Below are 27,355 nucleotides of genomic sequence, written 5' to 3'. Positions count from 1 at the left end.
CGATGCACCAAAGTCCAAACTGAAAAAGAGCTACACACACACACACACACAAAAAAAAAAAAAAAAAGAGAGAGAGAGAAATCTGGCGAAACAACATCCACCCTATAGTACATTTAAAATGACAAACCCGCTTTGCAGGCAGGATGGTTATTCATGTTTATGTCCACTTCTGCTGGAATCAAGCATTCTAATGGTAGAAATAAGTACTCTTCAGTGTATTATATAACAGGCCTCACAGTTTCTGAGCCAAGAAAAGCTAAGAGCTGATGCTACATCTGCTTTAACTCCTCTGTAATTATCATTGGATTTTTTTTTTGTTTGTTTTGTACACACTTTTAATATTTTTTTTTATTTATTAAAAAGAAGATAGAGCCATACTGCTACTAAAAATGCTTAATGTATAATATTTATCTGATTTGCCTGTTAGAATTTCTAAACCTGAAAAAGTGAAAAACATAAGTTTAAACGATGGTGATTTATTTCTCATTTTTACTTTATTCATTGGTATGAATGCATGTAGTCTCCATAAATTACTTTTATTGTTATTTATTTTTATTTTTTAAGCTTTAAAAGTAAGTAAAATGTAAATAAAAGCAAATGTTATTTTGAAATTATTTCAATCCTTTAAATGAAAATACGACATAATAAATTTTATTACAGAAAATGTAGCCAGTTCATGGTGATTTTGAGTCTGAATTAATGAGTCAGGTTAAGTTTCAAAAACTGCAAGAGAAAACTTTGTTGTTTTAAAGATGTTTGTCCACATGTCTATATGGAATAGTGTCACAATGATCGGCTGTTAATTGTGTAATGGAAACGTGTGATGTCATTTCAAACCCCAACTTGCCATTTGCAGCTAAGAGCTGAAGTACAACTGGGAGAGAAGACAGAAATATGTCATATCTGTAAAGGGGATTGTTGGTGGTGTCTCAAACTAGCTTTCTCTTGCATGATGGTCTGTGGGTTAATGTTTTCTGTTGTCCTCTCCTTCCTTGCTATCCTTGCTGGACGTCCTGTTATGAGACAGGTTCCATCCATCCATTTACTATACTTGCTTATTCCAATAAAGGGTCACGGAGGGCTGGACCTTATCCCAGTAAGGTGAGAAGCAGGCCACAGCCTGGACAGGTTGCCAGTCCACTGCATGGCCAACACAAAGACATTAACAACCACTCATGCTCATTGCTATATAGAATTTGGAATCGCCAGTTAACCTAACAAGCATGTTTTTGGACCATGGGAGGAAACCAGAGTACCCGGAGAGAACCCAGGAATGCAAAGGGAGGGCATGCAAATTCCCCACAGAAAGGCCCAGGTGAGGTTCGAACCAGGAACCTTCTTACTGCGAGGCAATGGTGAAAAGAGATGATATGGTGGTGCATTAGTGCACATCTGTGATTGGAATATATGCTAACTGATTTATAGACCTTTTTTCATAGACATATCTTATAAAAAATGATGACATACTTATTTTGAAAATTACTGTACATTTGGATCTAGTAGTTATAATTTTCAACTGCTTTGGCATTCGATCATATTATATACTTATTTAATACATTTTTTACAATTGATCTCTTATTTTCTATGATCTTGGGCACATTTAAGAAATATTTAATATTCACAATAATTTCTTCATGATTAAAAATGCACAGCTTCTCCTGAACACCAGTATTTAAAGGAACTATCAAAGACTTAAAAGGCAGATTTGGATTTTTAATAAATAGACTCAAATTCTTGCCTAATCAGTGAAGGAATTTTGCATAAATATTTGGAACTATTCATTCTCCACCTCTGTCTCTTTCTCTGTAGTTCTGATGTCTGTGGATTTGATAGCTGTTTAAATGCTTTCCAAAAAAGACCCACTTTCATTTATCCTCCACTTTGCCCTCATTACTGCCCCCACACATCATGGTCAAACACACACCAATGCTCAAATGTCACCTGCAGGCTGTACTTGCCAAAATGTCTGACAAGATAAAACATGATGAAAGGCTTCGTGCTCAAACAATGGAAAAGTTCCTCTGGTGGTGTGGGAGCTTTTTGGGCTTAGTAAGAAGGAAAGTGATGAAACACTTGAGAAGACGGAATATCACACCGAACCAGAGACTGTGGCCAACAAAGATTATAAAACATCCATCCACGGTACATGCAGCCCACAGGTTTGCAAACGAGTAAGTATAGCTGTACCACATGGCTAATTAGCATTACTAGCCTGACTGCCTGCCATCTTACCTGTTAAAAGTCTTTGACAAGTTTGTCTGGTGTCTTCATTAGCTGCCTTTGGTGAAATAGGTTGTGATATTGTAATGATACATCGACACCTCAGAGAGTGACACAAGTTCCCACTAAGGCACATATGAGAGCAACAGCACCTCACACAGAGTTGGACCAATTTAAAAGGAGGAAGCTTTTTTCTCTCTCTCTGTGCTGTCATACAGACATTTTCAACATTTGGACAGCATAGCATTTTGTAGGTTGTAGTTTTATATACGAGTCTAGCTAAGCATATAGGCAAAAATAGGAATAGTGTAGCTCTTTGAAGAATCACAAGTCTGTGTGAAATGACTCGGAGCATTATGGTGCATGAACAGAGCTGCTGAGGCTGAAGTCTTGTCTACAGACTCACTGCAGTATGTGATGCGGTGCGCTGCAATTTAACTGTCGATTAGGCCATAAACACATAGAAGATTCTGTTCCCTATTACCGACGTCAAAGAGGTTATTATTCTCACTTCCATTTGTTTGTTTGTCTGTTAAGGAGCATAATATCTCACAAATTGTTCATCACTTCAGAGGGATCAGGAGACAGGTTAAACCACAGCCAAATACAGAGTAGAGCTATAGATGTCTAGCAGTTATAAACACTGCTATAACATATAGGGATGTGATGTTTTTCCTCTAAAGTCTTCAGGCAGATGCATTTATCACTTTTTACTTCTTTCTTTCTTACGTACAGCAGGTTCTGTATCTAATTTAGGTGACGTGAACATGTAAAGATCCTTTTCTGACAGCAACAACAAGCTGTTGGCACAGTGTTCATAAGCTAACAATGGTTCATTTATAATACCAGGGGAGAAAGCTGATGTGTAATATTTGGGGGAATATAGTGAATACAGAAATATAGAATTCATTCATTCATTCATTATGCTGTTACTCTGTCCTACATGCTTTAAAAGGAAAGGGTGGGGAATTCTGTTCAATGCAATTCTCAAAATTTGCCACGAGGTGTTACTAACACCTACATGCAGGTCCTTTAGGACTTTGCGTGACTCAAATTTGTCATGCAGGACTTTAAGCCATATAAAAAATGTCCCTGCCCTTTTATTCAAATAAACTGATATGTGGTAATTCCCCATCTCTCTCTTGTAACATATTTTGTGCCTAATGCAGATTAAAATCTTTCAGGCCATTTAATAACAAACTTTGTTGCAGAGTATTTCTGGTTACCAGCTGTATTTGTTTATTTGTATTAATATTTGACTTCTCACATCCCTGCAAAGCAAGCTCTGTGATTTAGATTTTTGGGGCACTCGCCTTGTCAATTTATGTGTCTAAAACTTAGCCTCATGGCATGAATATTTCAAGTAGCCCTTGAAGTGGGCACTATCTCAGCAGAGCTCAGACAAGATAACACTCTCTGTGCCTTGTTCTCTTTCTGCACATGAACCAGAATCTTTTGCCAAGTGGGCTAGCTTTCTGCTAAATATAGTCATTGTCAGCATTGGTAGTAAAGTCTAAGTAAATGGCTTTAAAAGCTTTAAGGTTACTGAATTATATCCTGTGTATCTTTCGGATGAGTGATGTTACATATTAAATATGATTTAAATAGATGGATTATTAAGCATGAAAAACATAATTTTGTCTGTGACTCTGAATGTAACCCAGCCAAGGACATAGAAAACCCACTAAAAATTTAAGAATTTTCTTTTTTGTTTGTTTGTTTGTCTGTTTTTTTCTTATTATTGGCCTTGGACAACCTCCCACCAGCTAAAAAAGTACATTAACAATAATTCACATGCCATTGCTTAATTTTTGCACTGCATAATTAAAGACCTTCCAAGCAACAATTTGCATTCATACAGCATCAGAGCAACTTTAAAGTTAACTTTTTGAAACTATGCTTGACAAAGTAGATTTGTGACAGTAATTATTATTAAGTCTGCTTTATTTCTTTGATGTGATGTTCAGTAACTCTTTCTTTTGGTGTCCTCGAGGTCTGCTCTCAGCAACCTTCAAATTGTGATGCTATAAAACACACTCTCGTGCTATTTCAACATGACTATTTACTTTTGCTTTTACATATTTCCCTACAAAACCGCTCATGAATACCATCAAGTGTAGTGGCAAATTATCACAGTACCCTTAAAGACATAGTCAAAGGGTTTTTTGATTTGATTCATTCATTATGCTGTTACTTTGTCCTTTTGTCACTGGTTGCATGGCCTAAATAAATAAATAAATAAATAAATGATAGAGGTATTGAAGGACTGTGCTGATTTGGGTTTTCTATGCTAAACTAATGCAAACAGCTGCATGAAGAACAGAAAATGATCTCAGGAAATTATTTGTTTTTCTGAGAATACTGTAAATTAGGTGTTATGTACTGCACAGTTTGGAGTTAATGAACCACAAATCATGCAAAGTCACCCACGGTTATTTAATTCCAATCACAATCCTCTGAAAAAGGAATATGTCTTGAGGGGGCAAGATGTGAGGTGGATGAATGTCTGGTCAGAGCTGTGCACACTACACATGGTATTTTAAGTTGGACAGCTGTGCGGGATGAGAGAAAAGTGTGAAGCCAAAACTTGCTGACAGCAAGAAGGCCATACCATAGGCAATGCACATCAGTGCAAAACAGATTTATTTAATAAAGAAAAAAATATATTCACACAATATTTAAATATTCGGAGTAAATCTGTTTCCTATCTTATGTTACTTCTTCAATAATCCGATGCTGACAGATGATTCATTTGAGAGCTTATTTTATTGCAATGCAATGTAAATTTTATGATCGGGGATTAAGTCTGGAGGTATTGATAAGATGGACTGTGCTGATGCCCAGTGTCCCTGACATTAATAAACTAGGGGTGGAATTGTTTTTATTTGATAGTTTCTCATATGGAACTATTGAACAGCACCCCCACTGCCTCCAGCAATCCTTATGTGCTCTGGTCGCCTATAGGGCGGTGGCTGCGCCAGCATGTCCAGGAGCGGGACGGTCTGCGGGGAGATGGGCTCACGTCCTGAGGAAGCATCGATGGCAAGATGCTGAGGCATCACACGTGCAGTCTTACCTTTATCCGTAGCAGCCCACTTTTAATGTGAACGGCGCTGTATCTAATACATAGCCCACCAGCACGCCAAGATAATGAGTCCTCAATCACACAAGCACATATGCAGACACTATTCTGCCTATAGGACAGGGGTCACACTAACCATGCTGGAAGTATATGGTTATCAAATGCAGCCCTTGCTCCATATACATCTTGTAATGTATGAAAGTTCACTGAATGAGGATGGTGGTTTAGATTAAAACAAAGACACCAGACTTTGTGTAAAGAAAGAAAGAAAAAATCCACTTAATAATACCGGACTCAGCAAACAAGACACCATCAGCTAAGCTGCTGTAACCTTTCCTGCATCTGTGAGCTTCAGGAAGACAGTCCGATGGGATGAACAGAGAAACAGTGTGCCACATCCACATACTCTTGTTTTATCAGTCACTTAATCACAAAGAGAGGGCATATCCAAGTTATTTCTGATACAAAAACTTGTACAGCCGCATTCTGCTTTTCCTTGCGCTGCACAATTCAACTTCCAGGCATTCCAGCACACTCGGCTCAGACAGCAGACAACGGCAGCTTTGCTGCAGCCAAAACTGCTGCGCAAACACACATCATTTTAAAGGAAAATCAACTCCCATTGCACTCACTGAATTGGTAACTTGCACTCACGTGCGCAGTGGTCACAAATGATCTTTACACTTCGTGCAGCCAACACCTCCCTGCACACCACCACGCCCGTCTGTACAGCAACATCCACTGCTCACCTTTAAAGACGCTTGCAGAGAGGCTGTAAAGGATGAAGATCAAGTGTTGCTTGACAATCATATTCTTCTCTTTTCCTTCACGATTTCACGTCAACACTCCACTCTCGCTTGACACTTTTTTTCTTTCTCTCTTTTTTCTCTCGTCTCGTCAAGATGGACTTATCCGGCTAAACGGCGCAGTTTCTGACTGACCGGAGTTACATTGATGAAGTCTGCTATTTTGCGGAGAAGTCCCTGTGTATTTTCGCAGATCAGTGAGGCAGTGATCACTGTGGTGAAGCAGGACGGCAGAGATGCTCGTCGGCAAAGTGCAGCTCCTGCTTCCCTTTATTGCCTTTCACTTTGACTCGCTGCAGAGAGCAAGAGTCCCGCCCACGCTCTTTGACTAATGAAGACGCTTCACCAATGGAAAACACCTTGAAAACACTTCTGATCTTTGGTAAACACACTGTGTGCACAGCTATTTTCCTTACATCTATTTTTTTAAGGCATTGATATTCTGTGATCTGGACAATTTTGCAAATGTCACAGCATGACAAGTTGCTGCAATAGTTTGCCCCTCATAAAATATTTTTAAAAATCTAATATAATAAATCTAATGAATCTAAAAGATTGGGCCAAACCTGGGAACCTCACTGTAAGGGTCCAGGGAAAAAAAACATGATGATCTCTATTTCAGCTTTTTAATTAGTGTTAGTTTAAACTGCGGGAGTGCAAACTTCTTGTGCTGACTTAATGCAGCCAATCAAAATATGCCCAAATATCTGAGTTTTCTGCTGCTCTAAAATCTGCCTGATGCTCCCTCAGAGGTTATGACCTGGTGTCTGGATGCATGTCAGGAATGAATGCACAGGCACAGGGGAAGTTAATGGACTCTTGGACATCCCCTTTTCTTCAAAGGTTCCCACAAGGCACAGAGAAACAAGTGTGACTATCCCTAAAGACAGAGGTGGTGGTGATGGGGTGGGGGGTGGCAGCTTGAGATCGTTTTCTAAGACGTTCGCAAGGATTTTACACATGGTTTAACATTCTGCTGGGTGAATTTGGTTCAATTTTGCACAGCGGCCTTCTCCCACTTCAAATCAAATTGCTGACCTGGCCGCACCACCTGAGAAAAGATGTGGTGCTAAAAATATAGACTGGGCTCCACCGCTGGATTCTCTCTCAGTAGGATTAAACTGAAATGACACATCTTCAAAACTGATTATCTAAACAAGCAATCAGCTGGACCACTAGTCTTCGTTGCCAAAATAAATAAATGCATTGTTTGTTGTTGTTTGTTCTGTTTTTTTTTTTGTTTGTTTGTTTTGTTTTGTTTTTTTGTTTTGTTTTTTCATGGTGTAATCAATTATGCTTTTAATCAGAATGAGTTGCACAGGAACCTTTTACTTAGATGCAATCTCATTCAGTGGTGTGTGCTGATGCTGCGTTTTAGCCTTTTAACTTGGAGTCATACATACGCATCTCTAATCCCAGTGGAGCCATTGATGCCTTTCTGAACTGTAAACCTTGAAGGACTGAGTGCTCTTGTGTGACATACGTTCTCTTTACAACTCACTTATAATTCGGAGCAGAACTATACAAAGCCAATTACCATGAGGATGAGGGTAAAGAATCAATCCCTTGTGTCCTGAAGGTCAGTTTCTTGTCATTTCATTAGATCTTTGAGAATAGAATTCTACTCATGCACCTTTTTAACAGCGAGAATTTATTGACCATGTGGGTTCGACAGAAGAACACAGAGTGCTGACACAGATCTGTAATGCAGAGGAGCACCTTCCCCTTTGCGTTTATCTCTGGGGCTTTTTATTGCATTGCATTCTGTTCTTTGTATCATTTAAAATGCCCAGTTGTGTGCACTGCTAGATTTAACAAGGTCAGTATCTACACTTGAGAATTCCAACTACCTGTTATGATACCATACAATATCAAATGGCTCCAAGTTATTTCAAGCCTGCAAGGTGCAGAAACAAGTCAAAACAAATGGTATCATTTTCAGTTGTGCATTAAACCCATCATTGTTACTGGCACCAGTAGCTGCCAGTAACAAATGATCTTTTAAAAAGTTACTTAAGCAGAAATGAATGAGTACTATATGAATTGGTAGATTCAGTGTAACTGTATTCATTTACCACTAATTTATAAACCTCTGATTATATCTTTTTGCGATTTTTCTAATATTATATATTTGCAACTAATTTGTTATAGATTTGACTTTACTTATCTGCTAATCTTTATGTTTAGTCTGATTTGTGTTCTCTGTTTTATTATATAGTGTACAAAGGTGTAATTTTAACCTTTGTATCTTTTTATGGTGTTGCATTATTGTGAGGACCACAGGAAGACTAGCGACCACTTTGTGAAAGCTAATGGGGATCCAAATAAATAAATAAATCATTGGTCATATTTAATCATTCTTATTAATCAAAAGAAAACCTTTCCAGGCACAGCACACACTGTACAATCCATTTCAGGATGGACGTTAGTGACAGAAATGATGATAAACAGGATGTTTGATATACAGTCATGGACAAAATTGTTGGTACCCTTCGGTTAATGAAAGAAAATATCACAATGGTCACAGAAATAACTTGAATCTCACAAAAGTAATAATAAATAAAAATTCTATGAAATTTAACCAATGAAAGTCAGGCATTGCTTTTCAACCATGTTTCAACAGAATTATTTAAAAAAATAAACTGATGAAACAGGCCTGGACAAAAATGATGGTACCCCTACAAAAGACTGAAAATAATGTGACCAAAGGGACGTGTTAATCCAAGGTGTGTCCACTAATTAGCATTACAGGTGTCTACGATCTTGTAACCAGTCAATGGGCCTATATTTAGGACTACAGGTAGTCACTGTGCTGTTTGGTGACATGGTGTGTACCACACTCAATATGGACCAGAGGAAGCAAAGGAAAGAGTTGTCTCAGGAGATTAGAAAGAAAATTATAGATAAGCATGTTAAAGGTAAAGGCTATAAGACCATCTCCAAGCAGTTTGATGTTCCTGTGACTACAGTTGCACATATTATTCAGAAATTTAAGATCCATGGGACTGTAGCCAACCTCCCTGGACGTGGCCGCAGGAGGAAAACTGATGACAAATCAAACAGACGGATAATACGAACGGTAACAAAAGAGCCCAGAAAAACTTTTAAAGAGAATAAAGGTGAACTTCAAGCTCAAGGAACATCAGTGTCAGATCGCACCATCCGTCGTCGTTTGAGCCAAAGTGGACTTAATGGGAGACGACCAAGGAGGACACCATTGTTGAAAACAAATCATAAAAAAGCCAAACTACATGTTGACAAGCCAAAAAGCTTCTGGGAGAATGTCCTATGGACACATGAGACAAAAATGGAACCTTTTGCCAAGGCTCATCAGCTCTATGTTTACAGATGGAAAAATGAAGCATATGAAGAAAAGAACACCGTCCCTACTTTGAAACATGGAGGAGGCTCTGTTATGTTCTGGGGCTGCTTTGCTGCATCTGGTACAGGGTGTCTTGAATCTGTGGCGGTACAATGAAATCTCAAGACTATCAAGAGATTCTAGAGAGAAATGTGCTGGCCAGTGTCAGAAAGCTTGGTCTCAGTCGCAGGTTATGGGTCTTGCAACAGGACAATGACCCAAAACACAGCTAAAATCACCCAAGAATGGCTAAGAACGAAACATTGGACTATTCTAAAGTGGCCTTCTATGAGCCCTGACCTAAATCGTATTGAGCATCTTTGGGAGGAGCTGAAACATGCCGTCTGGAAAAGGCACCCTTCAAACCTGAGACAACTGGAGCAGTTTGCTTATGAGGAGTGGACCGAAATACCTGCTGAGAGGTGCAGAAGTCTCACTGACAGTTACAGGAATTGTTTGATTGCAGTGATTGCCTCAAAAGGTTGTGCAACAAAATATTAAGTTAAGGGTACCATCATTTTTGTCCAGGCCTGTTTCATGAGTTTATTTTTTTAAATAATTCTGTTAAAACATGGTTGAAAAGCAATGCCTGATTTTCATTGGTTAAATTTCATAGAATTTTTATTTATTATTACTTTTGTGAGATTCAAGTTATTTCTGTGACCATTGTGATATTTTCTTTCATTAACCGAAGGGTACCAACAATTTTGTCCATGACTGTATATGACTCACTTTTTAACTCCGGATCAGCACACAGATCCATGCAATATATAGGCTATTATTAAAATACTCAAATTTTGGACAGAATTTTTATCTTAGAATTTTATTTTATTTTCTTGTTTATAATCTGATTTATCCAATACATTTTTTTTCCTGCCAGTGTTCCACTGGGAAATAAAGGCTGCACTCTCAAGCTTTGTAAAGTGTAAAATTGAAGGTGTGTAGAGAGTGTTATGTTCTTGCTTCCCCCCCCCCCTCAGGAGTATTATTTGTTATCGATGGTGAGAAGGAATACAATTCCATCTTTTTAGAACCTTATTTATGGGGCATTCCAAGTCAGCACTCTATGAAAATGTCTTCATATATGGTTCAATTAGAAGTCGTCTCTCAGATAACTTGTCTGGAGCTATATACCACGCTGTGATTACCATTTTCCAATTACAGACAAAATGTATTTGTCTATTAACAGCAGGTGCCAAACCTTGTGCTGTTTTGCCACCAAACAGAAGAGTGATCAGAAAACATAGTTGGTTTAAATTATGTTACACAAACATGCAGAAAATCTCAGTTAATTTTTTATTAACATGCCAACTAACAGTTAGCTAGACTAAAGCATGTACCTTTTTCTCTCCAAACTGTCTTGGGCAAGAAGAATAATATCATCTGGTCCTTACTTGGCCCTGACATGAGATTAACACAGTGTCTCTCAAACTTTCTACCCTCTGTGGATTAATTTTTCAGCTAATCAATGCAAAGCTTTTTTTTGGTTGAAAACAGCTGTAAACACACATCTAACATTTGTATCTAAAAAACACATTCAGATTTAAAACACTTTAAAAGAACATATTTCAGTCATGTTGAACGTGAATACTCCATGACTAAACTCATGGCAAACCTCTTCTCATCACTGAAAGCTCAGACTGTTTTCATGAAAGTCTGTAAGAACATTGCAGATGTCTCCTTCTGTTTTTCCCTCCAAACTTTTGCAGAACAGGGTGTGTTTGTAAAAATCGACACAATCAATGTATCTAACAAAAGCAAAAAGATGTGGATTTCCACTCACATCTGTGGATACATCTTGTTCTGAAGGTCTGTTTAAATTTGACCTATCCTACGCCAAACTGCATGACAAAAGTACAGATCTATAATGGATGAATTTATTACTGCATTTTTAACCCCACATAATTTCTGGGGGACAATTTGTGTGTGTGTGTGTGTGTGTTTTTTTTTTTTTTTTTTTTTTTTTTTTTTTTTTGTCCTTTTAGCCACAAGCAAAGACAACACCAGGCTTTTGATGATATGGTGGTGGCTTTTTACATCATGTCCTAAATTCAGCAGATTTCCTCCTAAAACACAGATGCAGATGTGTTGGCTTCACGCTGCTGTTTGCTGGTTTGTCCCCACATAAGGAACTTACAGGCTTGAGCGTGTTGCTGTTCGTGGACGTAAATCCCAATAAAATTTTAGCAGTTCTACTTTTCACCTTCTTTGGCTCTTGACTCTGTGTTTTCAGCAGCATAGATGCTACACTTCAACCATGTTTAAAGTCTTTGCACTGACAAGTGATTGACAGGTGATGCAACTTGTTATGAGCCAAAATGTGTCAAAAATCCTGGTATGTGACCTGAGTTTGTTGCAATGAGTTAAACTGAATATAAATTCTAGTTTAGGAAAATACATATATATTTTATTGAAATACTTGTTACATTATTGTTTTAAGTAAACTCTTGTTTTTTTTTTTTGTTGTTTTTTTTTATGTTTTCTAATGGAGTGTCTCCACAGGGGTATGTGTACTCCTATAACCCAACACATGACATATTAAACACTGTCATTATTTATTTAACTGAAAGTAAGCAAGAATGCAGAAGCAATGTGTGAAAAAAATAGGAATTAAGAGGCTGAGGAGCAGCCAGGTGCTGCTAATCAAGTGTACTTAATTAATTGATCATCACCATGCATGAGCACCTCTATTAAAGCTGAGGTTTTGGCAGTTTGCTGGTCTGGAGTGTCCAGGTGTGTGGAAGAAAGACATCAGCAACAATCATCGAATTTGATCCTCTGTTTAATGATATTGCAGATAATTGGCTTTGATGCACTTCACAATGTTGGTGTTACGTGTATATTTAATAGTAATTAAAGTCAACACCAAAGACAAAAGCAGTTAAGTTACAGCTAAAATTTGAATTAACTATAGACAGTATGGACAGTACAGTATGTGGGTGGGTCAGATCAGAGATTACAGCCAATTTAATCAGAGTATGTTTCTCACATCAGGATCTTGGTTTGGCCTAAAAACATCTTTTCTTTCCATGATTAAACCAGCCAGCTTAGCAAGCTGAAACATGCTCGAGGACAACCATGTTCTCCATTCAAACTATGTTCACCTGAGGTACACTCTGCCACTCGAGACTGTGAAAAAATTTTACTCTGAAAACTACAAGGCAAAACCTTGAAGAGGTTTTTCATTTGTAATAAAAACTGAGATTTTCCTTACAGAACAGAAGAGTATAAATATTTACACATTATTGCCTAAAAGGCCTCTTATCAAGCATGCCTTCAGATTACAAACAATCTGACATATTTTGAAGTTTTGCTTATGATACTGTCATGTCAGAACCATTTCATCTATATATGCTAACAAGTCCAGCACAGTACCACTGTGTCCTCTGTAACAACTTGCTTGTCATCAAGGATTAACTTACTTGCTGCTTAATTGCAAATGAAATATTAAATGAACATGGTAACACAGCAGACCTCCAACTTTTTTTTCTTTTTTCTCTGACTTGTACAGGACAGTAAATCATCTTTAGGAGAGATGTGTGGCAACTACTGTATCATGACTGCACAGCTCAGTAGTCAAAAGCTGCAATAACTGAATCAATTCTAACCTTATTTTATATTTCATGGATACAAAATGTTTTCAAGGATACAAAAACCTCAGTGAGACCAGCACAGCTGCATATTCTTTATCTGCCCGTTCATGTCTATACTAACAACACCTAGCACCTTTTGCAGAGTGAAAAGCTTTGTGTTAGGGCTCATGTCCATGATAGCCCACGGCAGCTGGTGTTCTCACAGACCACTGCATGGAAAATGGGCTGATTTCAGAATTTAGCTGCCCGTGGTGGATTTCTCATTTGGTGATTATCGGGGCCAGAATCATTTTGTTATGGAACTGCACAAGATTAACACAAAGGTTTAAAGCCCCCAGTCCCTGTTTTGTTAACATGCTTGTCAATGTTGCTGTTGTCTACTGTCATTGCATCGCCGTGCAATAAGAAGCCTCATTAGTGTATGGTTGTTTAGTATTTGCATTGAACAGAGGATTTAAGCTGAAACACAGCTGTTGCTATGATAGTTTTGATCTCTGGAAGAAAATAATGTGTCAGTTTAAACATCAACATCAATACAACATATTCTCCAAAGCAGGTTTAGCAGCTACAAAATAAACCTAAGCCATCCTGATTTGATATCTGTCAAATGTATTGTTATATTACATCTAAATATGGTATACAAAGCTTAAACAGCTTGTCATTCAAGATGGAGAAGAACTGGTTCCACATCTGGCAGGAGAAGAAAACAAGCCACATTCATTATGAAGTGTCATGCTGTGGAGGCACTGGACAACTTTGTTTGCTGTCTCACATTCTACCAAAAGTTGTGATACTTAGATGACTGTTCTAGTCCCAGAATTATGATGCCAGTGTCTCAGAGCTCATCAGCACTCTCAGCACCTCCTTTGCTTATCTTTGCATAACTACACATCCTGGTCATGTTTCCTTTCTCCTCCTGACCATCTGTTCCCTGCTGCCAATCTTTTGAATGTGCCAGTTTCTGCCTCTACATCCTCTTCCTACCGAGTAAATCTTGGTATTGATACCATATTCTCCCTCTCTGCTTCCCTCTATTTCTGTTACCATCTTCTGCTTCTCTCAGACACGCACACACACACACACACACACACACACACAACATTGATTGCACGTTGTATTAAAGGCTTCATGGACATTTAAAAAGAAACTAATTAACATTCAAAGATATAACAAAAGCAAAGTAACTTTAATGCCTGCAATGCTTTCTTCTTTTTATCAGAAATTTAATAGAAAGTATTCTGAAAGATAAATCTACAGTAAACTATGAAACGGTTCAGCTTCCTTTGATTTTCATCTTGATCGCACTACACAGCATAATGCAAGGAATGGAAAATGTGTTCCCAGTGGTTTTAATAAGCGCTGTTTACTGTCAAGGTTTTCTTTCTTTCTTGCACCCTCAAAACCATATCTGAAGCCACATGTGAGTTTGTACAGAAAAGAAGATTGTATGTGGTCAAATTCAAAACATGACCTGATTTCCTCCCATTCCACAAAACTGTACCTGTTCTGCTGCAAGCCTCTGCACTCACCGCTTCCTCCTTCAGCCAACAGCTGGCGTCCACTCCAGTGTATTAAGAGCTCTACTGCTCACCTCAGGCTTTAAGAGAATGACTAATACGCTCTTCGCAAACCATTGAAAGACTGCGGTAAAACACGTCAACCCAAACAGAGTGAGCCATGTTGGAGGTGTAATACACTGCTGTCAATACATTTAACTCAGGTCTGCCTTTTTGTTTATGCCGATCAGTGGATGTTTGCAAGTCTTATCCTGTTGTTTCCAAAATGTTTCCAATGAGTTCACTAAACACAAGCATCAGACACTTACTAGTTTCCACCAAGAGTAATTGAAAAAGAAGAAGATGAACTTTTAAAAGACTTGTTTTTGAGCAAAAGTGGAATTCATTATGCATAGCTAATTCATAATTCATACATAAATAAAAATTTCATCAAGGAAACATGATGACTGAGGTACACGCAATTACAGGCTTTGCTGACATCAAAGTGAAATAAACTGATATAAATAAGTGATGGTATGTAAGGAAACACATTCAGGCTAATAGATGCTCCACGAGAATCCAGTTTTATAATGAGTTTCTGGTCAAGTGAACTACCCCACTGACAGTTTAACAGCCTGCTAATGTTCCAACTCTGATGCTCAGCCAAAGATTTAAAATATACTTGTGTTTTTCGGTGTTTTAAGATTTTTTCATTTTTAAGAGATCAATAACATTTGGCCTCAAACAATAACTTGTCCACAGATATAAGTTGGATTTTGATTCAAAATGTACAAAATGTTGATTAACTTACAGCAACACTGTTATAATGTATCAAATATTTCTCTTAACACTTCTCTCAGTGTTAAATTTAGAATTTCACTTCTTTCCACTTTCACAAAGATGTCTGCTTTAGAGGTGAAACAGCCTTTTCAGCTAATGGCTAATTCACCTCCAGAGTCTATTAGTGTGGTGCTCTACCTGCTGTTTCTCAAACTGTGCTGCTAATTTTAGATGACTCTCTAGTTGCTGTAAAACAAGGTGAACCACAAAAACAAAATCATGTTTAAACCTGTTTTTTAGCTCTAAAACGGGCAATGGGAGGATTTTTTAGTTTGTGTGTAGGTCCCACAAATGGATTTTATAATATGCAATGTTCATAGTTACAGTATGTGTATGTACAGTATGTATGCATGTTATGTTATGTTATGTTATGTTATGTTATGTTATGTTATGTTATGTTATGTTATGTTATGTTATGTTATGTTATGTTATGTTATGTTATGCTATGTTATGTTATGTTATAAAAAAAAACATCATATCAAAGAAACCTCCTTGATAAAAGTCATTTTATGTGATATATTTTATGTGCCCTTTTAGTGGCTAATTTTTATTGACTCCAAGTGAAATTCTAAGCTGTCAAGGATCAAACTAATTATTCTATGTTCTAATTGTTGTCTATTATAATGGGAAAGGAGCTTTCCTGACAATAAAATTATTTTTGAGGAGGTAAGGTGTCAAGATACTTTGATTGTATTGCTAGGCCAAAAGCAAACACCAGTGTTACTTTTAATATCTTCAGCATCTCATTTTGCGAAGAAGTAAGTCAATTATCAAGATTCACTCAGCCTTTCTGTATGTTTATCAAAGGTAATATTCATGGCCTTGACTGTTGTCTGTGCACCAGAAACATCTTGTTTTCCAGGGTACAATGAACAATTTCTGTCTGTGCTTAAGATTATTTTCTTCAGACGTAACCACAGGAAATGAAATACAGCCTGCATCACTTTGAATGCTATAAATCAAGTGTTGTAAAGTATGATAAATCAAATAGTATCGTACAATACTGTGGCGGAGAGGGTGGGTGGTTGATGGGCTGCTGGTTACATTGACTAAATCTCCTGCCTTTCCCCCAATCAATTACATCTGTGAAATCCATTTCTCTTTGCATGTTTGCTCTTGTTTGCAATAATTACAACCTCCACCCCAAACAGGCATGATAAACACCTCCTGATTTAGAAGTGTTTGTTCAGATCTGTGGGACCTGCTGCTTGCCTTGCTGTTTATAAACCGTGGAAATCTACAGGGATTACACAGGCTCATCACCATCTGTGGCATTACTCCAAAACAGGACTGCAATGAGAAGAGCCCTATTGGGGCCCTGAGAGAGGGAGGAATAAGCAGACTGACATATAATGGGCTGCTCTCACCTCATCTGTAGAACAATGTCATTGCCATTATGGGCTGTTAACTAAGATTCATGCATGCACACAAGCATAGATCCTCAATGTACATTTATTTTTCTCTACATTTCCTTAAATACGTGCTGCTTCATTTCCACTTGCACATGGACACCTTCTATTGTTAGCCACTATAAAAGACATACTAAATGCTTTAATACTCATTTGTCTATTTTATCAAAATCAGTTCTGTTGAAACAACTGTGGCCCAGGGGGATGTCACGTACAAAAACAACCCTCAACAACAAAACTTCAAGATATTTGCTGCATCAAAAATCTTGGTGTTATTTGGAAAGCTTTGTGTAGTGACTTCTAAGAGGAGCTTGTTGAAGACAACAAAATAGCTGTAACTATAGATTGACGGCTGTCTTAGATCAGACTCTATATGATTGACAAACACTCTGCACATCTGACACTGACTGTCAGGTATCAAAGTTCAGGAATATAAAACCTAAAAACTTAACCTCTGACTCATTTAGGTTTTGGAATGAGGTATGCTGATAATCTGATGAATGTGTGCCCAAATTCAAGATCATGCAACCTGCAAAGCAATGGAATGAAAATATAACATTAAATGTATTCAAATGTTTCTCCAATCTTTAGCTAGCAATTTATCTTCAGATTAAACCGATTTCATATCCTAACAGTCAATTAAAAAGAAAATAAATAAATAAAGAAGCAAATTAGGTGAAATAAATTAACTGACTTAATTATACATGTGATGGAGCCATGAGACGCCTTTACATACATCAACACTGAAATATGTCCACAAATGCGTCCTGTTCAAAATATTATGTTTTTAGCAGTTTTAGTAGTTAAAACTCCCTTTAATTAACCTCAACCTGCTGTTTACAATAAATCTCAAACTGAAAGACGTTATGGAATGATCAGAATAGGCAGGAGACCAAAAAAACACATCTTTAATAAGGAGATCTTTAGACTGTAAATACATATTTGCTAACGTGTAAGCCAAAGTCATGGAAGAAGGTAGAGGAAAATCACGTTTCCAATGATCATCAAGGCGGAAAGAAGGATTTATAAGATACGTTGGTTACCAAGACATCACAAAGATGACTGTGAAATTCAAATAATTTTCTTTTGGATTTCTGCCTGGTTATCTTCCGCAGTCCAAACACATGGTAGTCAGTGTGCCTGTCGCGACTTAAGGGTGTTCACTGCATGCTGGCATATGATCAGAGAGGAACTTTTCACCCACTTACATTTCTTTTAGGCTCATAACTACTGTCCTATAATTACATGTTGGTCTTTCATATTAAAACAACTTCTGAAATAAACATGAATGAAGATGAATGTTGACAAATTAGATTTTTCTTATTTTTCTGTTCTAGAGTATGGTAACCTAAGCTACTTCTAAATACTCATTCGTTTCCATCAGCCACAGTCAGTCAAAGCAGTTTGATGTTGCCAAATATCTCAATATGTATCAAGAAATGGCAATTATAACGGTCAGGTTGTCTGATTGAAAAAGACTGCTCAGATAAGTCAATGAGTGGGGTTATTATAAGGGGGAAAAAAAGGTGTTGAATTTAATGAAAAAAGCCCCCCTTCGACTGCTCAGCATGGAGGTGGATCAATTGTGGTGCAGCCAGTAGCACAGGTGGCATTTGACTGGTGGAGGAAAAGACAGATGCAGTCAAACAGCAGTAAATTCTGGAAGCAAAACTTTCTTCCAGGTCGTAAAACAATTATGATCTCTACAAAAGGATAATTATGGTGAACACACATCAGAATCTGAGTTACCTCAATCAGTCCAAGCTGAAGATTTGCTGTGACGCTCTCAGTTACCCAACCTACCACAGAGAATCTGACCATGAAACGCAGAGGAGCAAGATCCAGAAAACAATCCAGAAAGGGGGGAAAAAAAATGTCAAGTCTCTCTCTCTCTCTCTCTCTCTCTCTCTCTCTCTCTCTATATATATATATATATATATATATATATATATATATATATATATATATATATATATATATATGCAGGTTGTTTTGTTTTGTTGAAATTCAAGCAGTTCATGTCAAATAAATAGCTTGAAATGGCACAAATAAGAGGTGAACTGGAAGAAGTTTAAAAGTAAGGTTTATATTTCATAATTAAAGAGAAAGGCTTTTTCCCCTAGTACAAAAAGTAGGTTGAAAACATAATGCTGTTTTGTAGCCATGGAGGTTGATGAAGCTGTTAAAGCAGGTGCTATCATTCTTATAGTGTCCCAACTTTTCTTGACAGCCCTTCTGTCTGCATAAAAACTGCGCTGAAACAAACTGTGGTACCGTACCCACAGGAACATTATTTGAACAGCAGTGTAGAGGGTCATGTGTTGCTATAAATGGCAAGAAAAAGGCAATTAAACATGCAAGAGACACAGACAATCATAATTTTAGGTCTTTCCTACAGAGAAATTGTGAAAAAAGCCTAGTGAGTATAGACTCCCTCACCATCATAAACCAATCAGAAACTCAGGGAAACTCTGAGAGAAAGAGGTCTGTCAGACCCAAAGCTACAACAGGATTTAGAAGACAGGATTCTGACAGGTAACAGCTTGAGTGAAAGGCAGCTCAGTTTTGCTTTGTATAAATATATAATTTAAAAGAAAAAGAAAGAAAGAAAAATAAATAAAAATAGAAATATTAAAGGCCAGGTATGGCACAATTCCCCTCTGTTGACCTGAAGGCCAACCAAATTTAGTTTCAATGGTTGTCCTTGCAAGCATTCATTGTTTTGCAGGGCAAAGAGAGAATGACATCTGATTCACCCTCTGAAATCCTGGACTTAAAACTTGTGCTGATAATCATATATAATTCTTTTTTAATGGACCTCTTTCAAAGCAGTTGAACAAATTTGAATGGTGGGTTGAGGCTGCAGGAGGAGTTCTTTAGAGTGAGAGGGGCAAAAGAAGAACATGAATAGATAGTTATTAAACTCCTTTTTTGTCACAGGAAAATGACTTGTCATAATTCCTGTGTCCCGTTGAGAGACCTCATACTTAGTTAACCACTGCACCCGCTGTTTAACTAAGGGATCAAATCTTGGAAATATGAGATTTTCTAACAAGAGATTTATTCTTTTTAATCTTTTTACTTTCTCAAACTTTGTGCCATTGGTTTAGCTTTAAGCTTCTCAGAGAAACACTTTCATTAAATTAAGTTAAAATATATTCTCTTACAGAGCAAATGGCTGTAATAGATAATGTCATAAAACTACCATTTCTTTTCCTAAAAGATTTAAAGACAGAATTTACAAATGAGTTGCTCTTGTTCAGAAATACAGGTACATTTCAGAAAAGGAAAACAGGAAAACTTCAATGAGATGCTATAGGGTTACAAATTACTGATACAGGCTTTCTTTGTGAAAAACAAAAAGTAATTTAAAAAGATATATATATATGTGTGTGTGATTGTGTATATATATATATGACGTTATGGACACAATACTGAATTCAGTCATGTTCTGAATGGATCATTCCTGGCCTTCCACCCCTTTCATTGTCTTTATGGGACTGATTACTTTTACAAGGAAGAGGAGGAAAAGAAAAGGAATTGCAAAGTTGAATGATGTCTGTAAAAAAGAAATAATTTCATTATCACTGTCCAGTTTAAAAAACAACTTATACAGACAATAATGAATTAAGATTAGAGGGATGTAAATTCCCCCCCATGAAGGTTTCTACAGCGTGTTTTTCTTGCATCAGACAAGAGAAATCCATCATATGTCCACTGAGAACTCCATTCATTTTCGTCTCTGATGAATTTCTGTGTTATTGACTTTCTTATAAACAACATCGGAGTAAACTATAACTGATCTCCTATTAGGTTCGGTCTGATTAAGTGGTAGTGTATTTTTGCTTCTTGTTATACTAATAGTTATTTTTGTCTCATAACTTGATTTTGATGTGAGGAGACGTGGACTCACTGCAAAGCAAAAACACAACAGCACAGTCTGTCATTGCTTTGATGTCTTTAATTGAAGTGTGGGTTATGTTGAAATTTTGGATTTAAATAAACCTCCTCCACTGTTAACAGTCACAAGATGGACTGACGTCAAAATGTTTTTCTGTTTGCAACTCAGTCGTGTGCAGTAAGGATTATGACTGTCGAGGAAATAAGGTCATACTGGAAGCTTATTCTTGTAAAATGCAAGCCAGTAATAACTACAGCGTGTCCAGAAAGAGTCTTTTCTTTGAAACTTTGAGGCCAGTGTGAATATTTTTTCTATAATCTTATGTGACAATAGTGTCCTTGTTTCTGCTGAGGAAGTCATGACTTCTCCTCGCTGAAGTTTGGCCTTTTTACTTTCTTTCTTTGATGCTGTCCCTAGAGCCCCTTCTGCTTGATTTAAACCATTTGGCCTTTTATATTGTGAGGTCAGGTGTTAACAATTCACTTCTTCTCAAGGGGCTGACGAGTCTGAAATCCATAAATGAGTTTTGCCAAAAAACCATGAGTGTGCTGCTTACCTCCTTGTGTCCTCCCCTATATCAGCAACTTTGATGTCAATGGAGACCACATTCTATCATTTTTCAACTTTTATGCATTTCCCACATCCAGCATATTCTTTTTGAATTATTCAGACTAGCCTTTGGATATGACAGTATGACATATCATTTGGAAAGTTAAAACTCTACAAAGCAATACCTCACAGACTAAGAAACCCGTCTGCAAGGGCTTTGTGTTCTGCCTGACACCGCCATATCCTCCTTCTTTAAATGTCTCTCATTAAAGATCTCTACTCTTATGTCAGTCCATTGTCTTTTTAGAGATCCCAGGTCCCACTTGAATTTGAAGGCTGGAGTGAATCTTATGGCCTCTCATTAGCTTCATTCACATTCCATCGGGTCCATTTTATTGTTAGCGTTCTCCCTTGGTGGCATTCGAAGGAGTTGCAGTCCACCTTTCAGAGGGATTGCATGTGCTGTTTCAGCACACTGATGCTGGCATCTAATTTGATTCCCAGAAAAAGGAGAATGTCTTTATCATACAGTATCATTTTGATATTCTTATTATTCCCAGAACTTTCTAATTCATGTCACTGAAACCTGCATCTGTATATGATGTGTTTGATTTCATTTTATTTTAGAAGGCTTGCTGCCAAGCAAAATGCATTGTGAAGAGCATATTTTTAGATTTTCAAGGACCATAAAACCACAAAAACAGTCTGAACATAAATGGCTGATGAGGATAATGCTCATTTCCACAGCCTCTCAAGTCAGCAGCAATTTGAGATAGAAAATGTATACTAATTATGCTGTTGGATGAATAATTACAGAGCTAGTGCCTTATGCTTTTGTTTAGTTTGACGTATTTTGCATTGATGCAGACACAGTAGATGTTTTTTTTTTAACATTATTACTTTTTTGCTTTTTTACTAGCACAGGACAGCTGGAGTTTGGAGATGTGTTTGGCTTTTAAAAACTGCTCCCTGCACATCTTAAAGTTAAGAAAGCACACCAAGATTGCAATGTATGGAGAATAAGCTAATGAAATGGTGTTTAATAGCTAAAAAGTCTGAATTTAAATGTAAGATCTAGTGATCTGTGATTTATAAATATTGACATTGATTTGATTTGTCTCATTGTAATTTGGCAATGACATCAGCAAAATTAATATTTTCATGGGTTACCTTTTTTATTTGTTTATAAGAATTAAAGATTTCTCTGTCTTCTCTTTTTCCTTAGCTCAGTAACTATTATTCTTTACTTGTATAGCTGTTAGAAGCATTTAAAAACATTTTGCATTGCCAGATTCTCTAAAGCTGTATTTCAAGTGGTCTAAAAACATTGTGAAATTACAATTTTAACAATATGGTCATGATAATGAACAATTGTCATCTTCTCCAAAGTGCAAGCAGATATGCCCCATAACAAAAACATGAGACTTAGAGGTCATGTCAGCATATACATGTGAAGCATAGAAATGGAGTTCACTAGGTAATGTTCACATTGTAGAAAAGGAATCAATTTTAGCCTCAGTCATGGCCATTTTCTGACCATAAATAAATTATGTTACTCCCCAAAGCGAAGCAAGAAATGACAAAACTTCTCAAAATGTTTTATGATTTAATGCAACCCATGTTATAATTGAACTGATGGTCATGTTGCAAAGTGATGATCTAGTCTAAAACTGATCAAGTAGTAAGAAATGTGTTAACAACAACTCACAATTCTAATTTCCTTAATGCTGATTGTCCCAGTGGTACTTTATGTAACGGCACAATGAGCCATATTTTAGGGTAGTATGACCTAACTTTTACATTAGCAAAACAACTGGATTATATCATTTAGGGTCAGTTTTGGCTCAGGAAGTCAAGAAGTTGAATTAACAATGGGAAACACTACACTAAATAAATGTAATTCCATTATATTGTAGTTTCCCTTATTCACTCATTGTTCGCTATAATCTTTAGTACTACCGATTTTTTTTTTTTCTCGTTTCTGCTCTGCATTTCGCTGGTCAAATGGCAATGTAGTGTCATAACAAATACTTTTAGCATTCTTAATATTCAAGTAAATCTCAGTTCAGTCATCGGTTTTAGCTGCTATCATTTATGTGTTAGATGAGTTTAATAATGCTTAAACACCCTGGAGTGTAATTCTCTCAGCTTCGATGCTCTACAATGCTTTCATGAATAATTACAGATATTTAATGACTAATTGTATTTTCTTCATTACAAATGATATCAGTGCAGCTTGCTTGTGCACTCACGCCACTTTAATTGAATGAGAAGGCTGTTTGTGTCAGCTTCTATTAAGTCCCACAGAACTGGCATTTCAATTGTGTTTTGCATCTCTGATATGATGTCTTACTGACTAGCTACAGTGGGACATACAGTTCAGAAGCAGACGAACGATATGTTCAAAACCCATGGATGTTTTGGATCTTATTTTCACACCTCTTCTCATTGATTAAATTGCAAGGATCCAGAGCCGGAACCATCTTGGGAAAAGCAATAATGTGTTGGGGTAAAGTCTGGGTGAATGAGATTCAAGGAACTGAGGAATGGCTTGTTGGAAATTTGCAGCGTTATTGAATGTCTGTCTGATATTTTAATGAGGTAACAACAAAACTCTGCTTTTTCAGGTTATTCCTGACTGAGAAAATAGACCAAAGTCACACTGTTGTTATATAATCTATTGGAAAACAGGAAAACATGAAATCATGTAATAAGTTTTTAAGTTCATATGTAAATGAGACTAGTGTCAACAAAGTTAATAACAGTTAATTAGTAGAAATTAATTTCATGAGTGTTTTTATATTTTAATACACAGTATATTGTAATGTGATACCAAGTTGTGTCAGCTAGATTTATTGAGGTTGTTTTAGTTGAACTAATGTTGAACTCGTGAGACTTTTGTTTATTAATTTATTCATCATAGTAATTATTATGTGATCATAATTGTTATGGGGTAGCTCCAAGCCATCTAATATGTAACAGACCCCTCAGGTCATCTGGATCCGGTCTTTTATCACTTCCTGGAGTCAGAACCAGACACAGAGAAGCTGCATTCAGCTTCTATGCTCCACATGTCTGTAATAAACTCCCAGAAAGCCAAAGATGAGCTGAAACACTCAGTTTATTTAAATCCAGGTTAAAGACACACCTGTTCTCTGCTGCATTGAATAGTTTTCAGTTAAAAGTCCAAATCTGCATTGTTTCTTTTTGGCTTGATTTTTGTTTTAACTTCATGTTTTTAATATTACTTTTATTTATGTTCTTTCTTTTTCCATTCTCTTTTGTTTTAATTTTAAATTATGCTGCTTATTTTCTACTGTGTGATGATGTTTTAATGTCTGTGTGAGGCACTTTGAATCACCCTGTCGTTTAACTGTGATATATAAATAAACTTACCTTGCCTTGCAGTAGCTTGTACACACAGTTTTCTATTGTATTTTTTCATCTTGCTGGTCTGTGGAATTGCATAGCTTCCATTGTATTGTGCTTCTGAGACTGTGCACCATTTCAGATGCCACTGCTAGCATTTGTGTTGTCATTAACATGGGAAACCAAAGTTAGCTGCCAGCTCAATTTTGCTATATGGTGAAGTGACTACCTTCAGTAATGAGAAACAACAGTTTCAATGACACCGTCCAATGTAAAAGTATTAATTGAAAGACTGTTGTCAAGGCAAAAAGAAATCTTTTGAATCTTTCTTCTAAATAAAAAGGGGCTTTTGCAAAGGCCAACACAATCATTAAAACATATTAAAATCATATGTGACCTAAAGGGATTAGAGCTCTAGAGGTATTAAACACAAGTTTTCCTCCTGCCTATTTAAGTGGCTTTTAAACAAAATGTGTGAAAATGATATCAGCTCTTATGTGGAAAATCCCAGATGAGTCATGTTCCTTCTGCTACTTGACATGATGCAGGCATTGGTCAATTCAGGGATATTAAAATTAAAAAATGCTTTATTTTAACAATCTGTCTTGATACGAGTACTTGTGAGTCACAAATTTGTAACATGCCAACACCTGTGTTACATGAAACTGCCGTGTGTACTCAAACATTGTAATGTTATTTTCTTCCAAGGCTCCAAAAATGTTGCATGCATGAATTTTCCTTTGTAAGTTGTAATATACTTATGTTTTGTGTTATGTGAAACTGTCACAAATGTGATACTTTACAAGTTTTATATGTACCAAGCATTTAAATAAGTATTAACATGAACAAATATTAAGTGTTTGAGGAGCTACGAGGATGTAGATGACAATGTTACACTACCAGATGTCATACAAGACAACTTCAAATCCTATTAACAATATTTTATTGTTCTACTTTACTTTCAGAAACTTTTAGAGTCAGGCATAAAAAAATACATGATTAGGTTTGGTTATAAATGAAAATATGTTTAGGAATTAGGGTTAAACATTAATAAATACAAAGGGTTTGCACCACATTGCCCGAAAGCTTCCAAATACAAACTAAGAGGCCATTAAAAAAACATTACATCTCACAGTTCCTCCCCTTTTTGTGACATTACTGCAGTTTGATTTTTGAGCAAACAAATCTATTGTGTGCTTTCTTGTGAGTCATTGCTGCTTTTGCAGCTGTCACAGGGTGAGAGGGAGGACAGATTTCCGGTCCATCACAGAGACTCAAAATAAATATAACATTTCCAATGTTAGTGGAATTTAATACATGTAGAAAATATAGGAAAATCTTTGATTTGTTGTTTTTTTAGCTATAGTGCTAAAATATCAAATCAATCATCTGCTTATGGCAGCTTGTCATTTTCACATCATTCAGCTAAAGTCTAATATTTTCTCTCTTGTTGTCCCTGAGCTCTGTGTCTTCCCACATATACTTGTAAACATTTGTTATTTAGCTGTGAATCAAAGAGACAACATTTATTGGCATAACCTTCTGCTGTGGACAGCAACACCCTTGTTCCATCTATTACCAACAGATGGCTCTTCAGAAAGACACTCACTTTGTGACCTTTAGCTAGGACAGTTTTATTTTGTGACAAGGACAACACTCTCAAGAGCTGTTCTGTGTCTTCAGTCAGCATGCATATTTATCAGCCTCTTCCAAGAGGGATTTAATCTAAATTATCACAAGGCTATCCATCCCAAATTCAATAACTTAGTCCCGGTACTTCTGTGAAGCTGCTTTGTGGTGAGGCTTGCCGAGGCAATAAACAATAACATCAAAACAATGTGAGCATTCAGTTTTGGACTGATAGGCTTATTAAATGAAAATGAGGAAGTGCTGGTGAAGTGGATGTTGCATGTTTTAAGGACAAACTCACATTTTCAGCATTACAATTGAACAGATAAGCAGAAAATGTCCTCAACCACTGCCATGCACGCACACAAACACTTTTGTTGAGTCTCCTACACTTATGTGGCAGCAGACACTCACACTAAACAAACTTTGGCAGAACCTCTTTTCATGAAGGGTATATTTGTGAATGCAGTCTGTTGTACCAAAAAAAAAAAAAAAAAAAAAAAAACAGATAGAAAGTTTACAAAAAAAGAAAGAAAAAGAAAGTATCCAAACTACACAGCCAGTAAAGCACAGTCAGTAGCTTGTATTAACTCAACACCACAAGCTTAAAAGGCCCAAATCTCCAGTAGAGGTCTCTAGAGTGTGTTCTGGTCATTACAGCTCACATTATGAAAAACTTACAAACCTTTTTCATATGCAAATTTGGTTAAATAAAAAAAAAAACAAACATATTGCTCATTCATTCATTCATTTGTACAGTTTCAAAACAAATGTCTGAACATTAGATAAAAGTGAGATTCAAATGTCTTGGTTCATTTTATTGATATATTAGATTTATATGATTTTAAGTGGCTATTACTTGTTTTGCCACTCTATGAAACAGGAAGTACCCCTTAGGAACTCAGACTACACAATATTAGAAAATCATGTTACAGTATATGTGATATCATTACTGAATAATTTGAAATGACAATATGACTTGTGATGTATTAACAAAAAATGCATTATATGCTGTTTAGCTTATATGTTTTTAATGAGCCCTGCATTTCACTTTTGCACCTGTGCATGCTGGTGAGGATAGAGCACACAAACGCAGATTC

At 36.7% G+C, this 27,355-nt stretch overlaps 1 protein-coding gene across 3 annotated transcripts in view; it reads right to left on the bottom strand.

The window, feature by feature from the left end:
• Positions 1-6,370, bottom strand: part of cadm2b (cell adhesion molecule 2b) — a 132,611-nt gene extending 126,241 nt beyond the window's left edge. For all 3 annotated transcript variants that reach the window (XM_041995619.1, XM_041995620.1, XM_041995621.1), the window contains exon 1: positions 6,052-6,370. In XM_041995619.1, the coding sequence (XP_041851553.1) occupies positions 6,052-6,112 (61 nt within the window). In that variant the 5' untranslated portion in view covers positions 6,113-6,370. The remainder of the gene's footprint in view (positions 1-6,051) is intronic.
• Between the last annotated feature and the right edge of the window lie 20,985 nt (positions 6,371-27,355).

This window comes from Melanotaenia boesemani, chromosome 9, assembly GCF_017639745.1.
Source record: "Melanotaenia boesemani isolate fMelBoe1 chromosome 9, fMelBoe1.pri, whole genome shotgun sequence".
NCBI classification, from domain to species: Eukaryota; Metazoa; Chordata; class Actinopteri; order Atheriniformes; family Melanotaeniidae; genus Melanotaenia; species Melanotaenia boesemani.
Note: the sequence above shows the minus strand (reverse complement) of the source record. Positions and strands in the feature narration are given on the sequence as shown.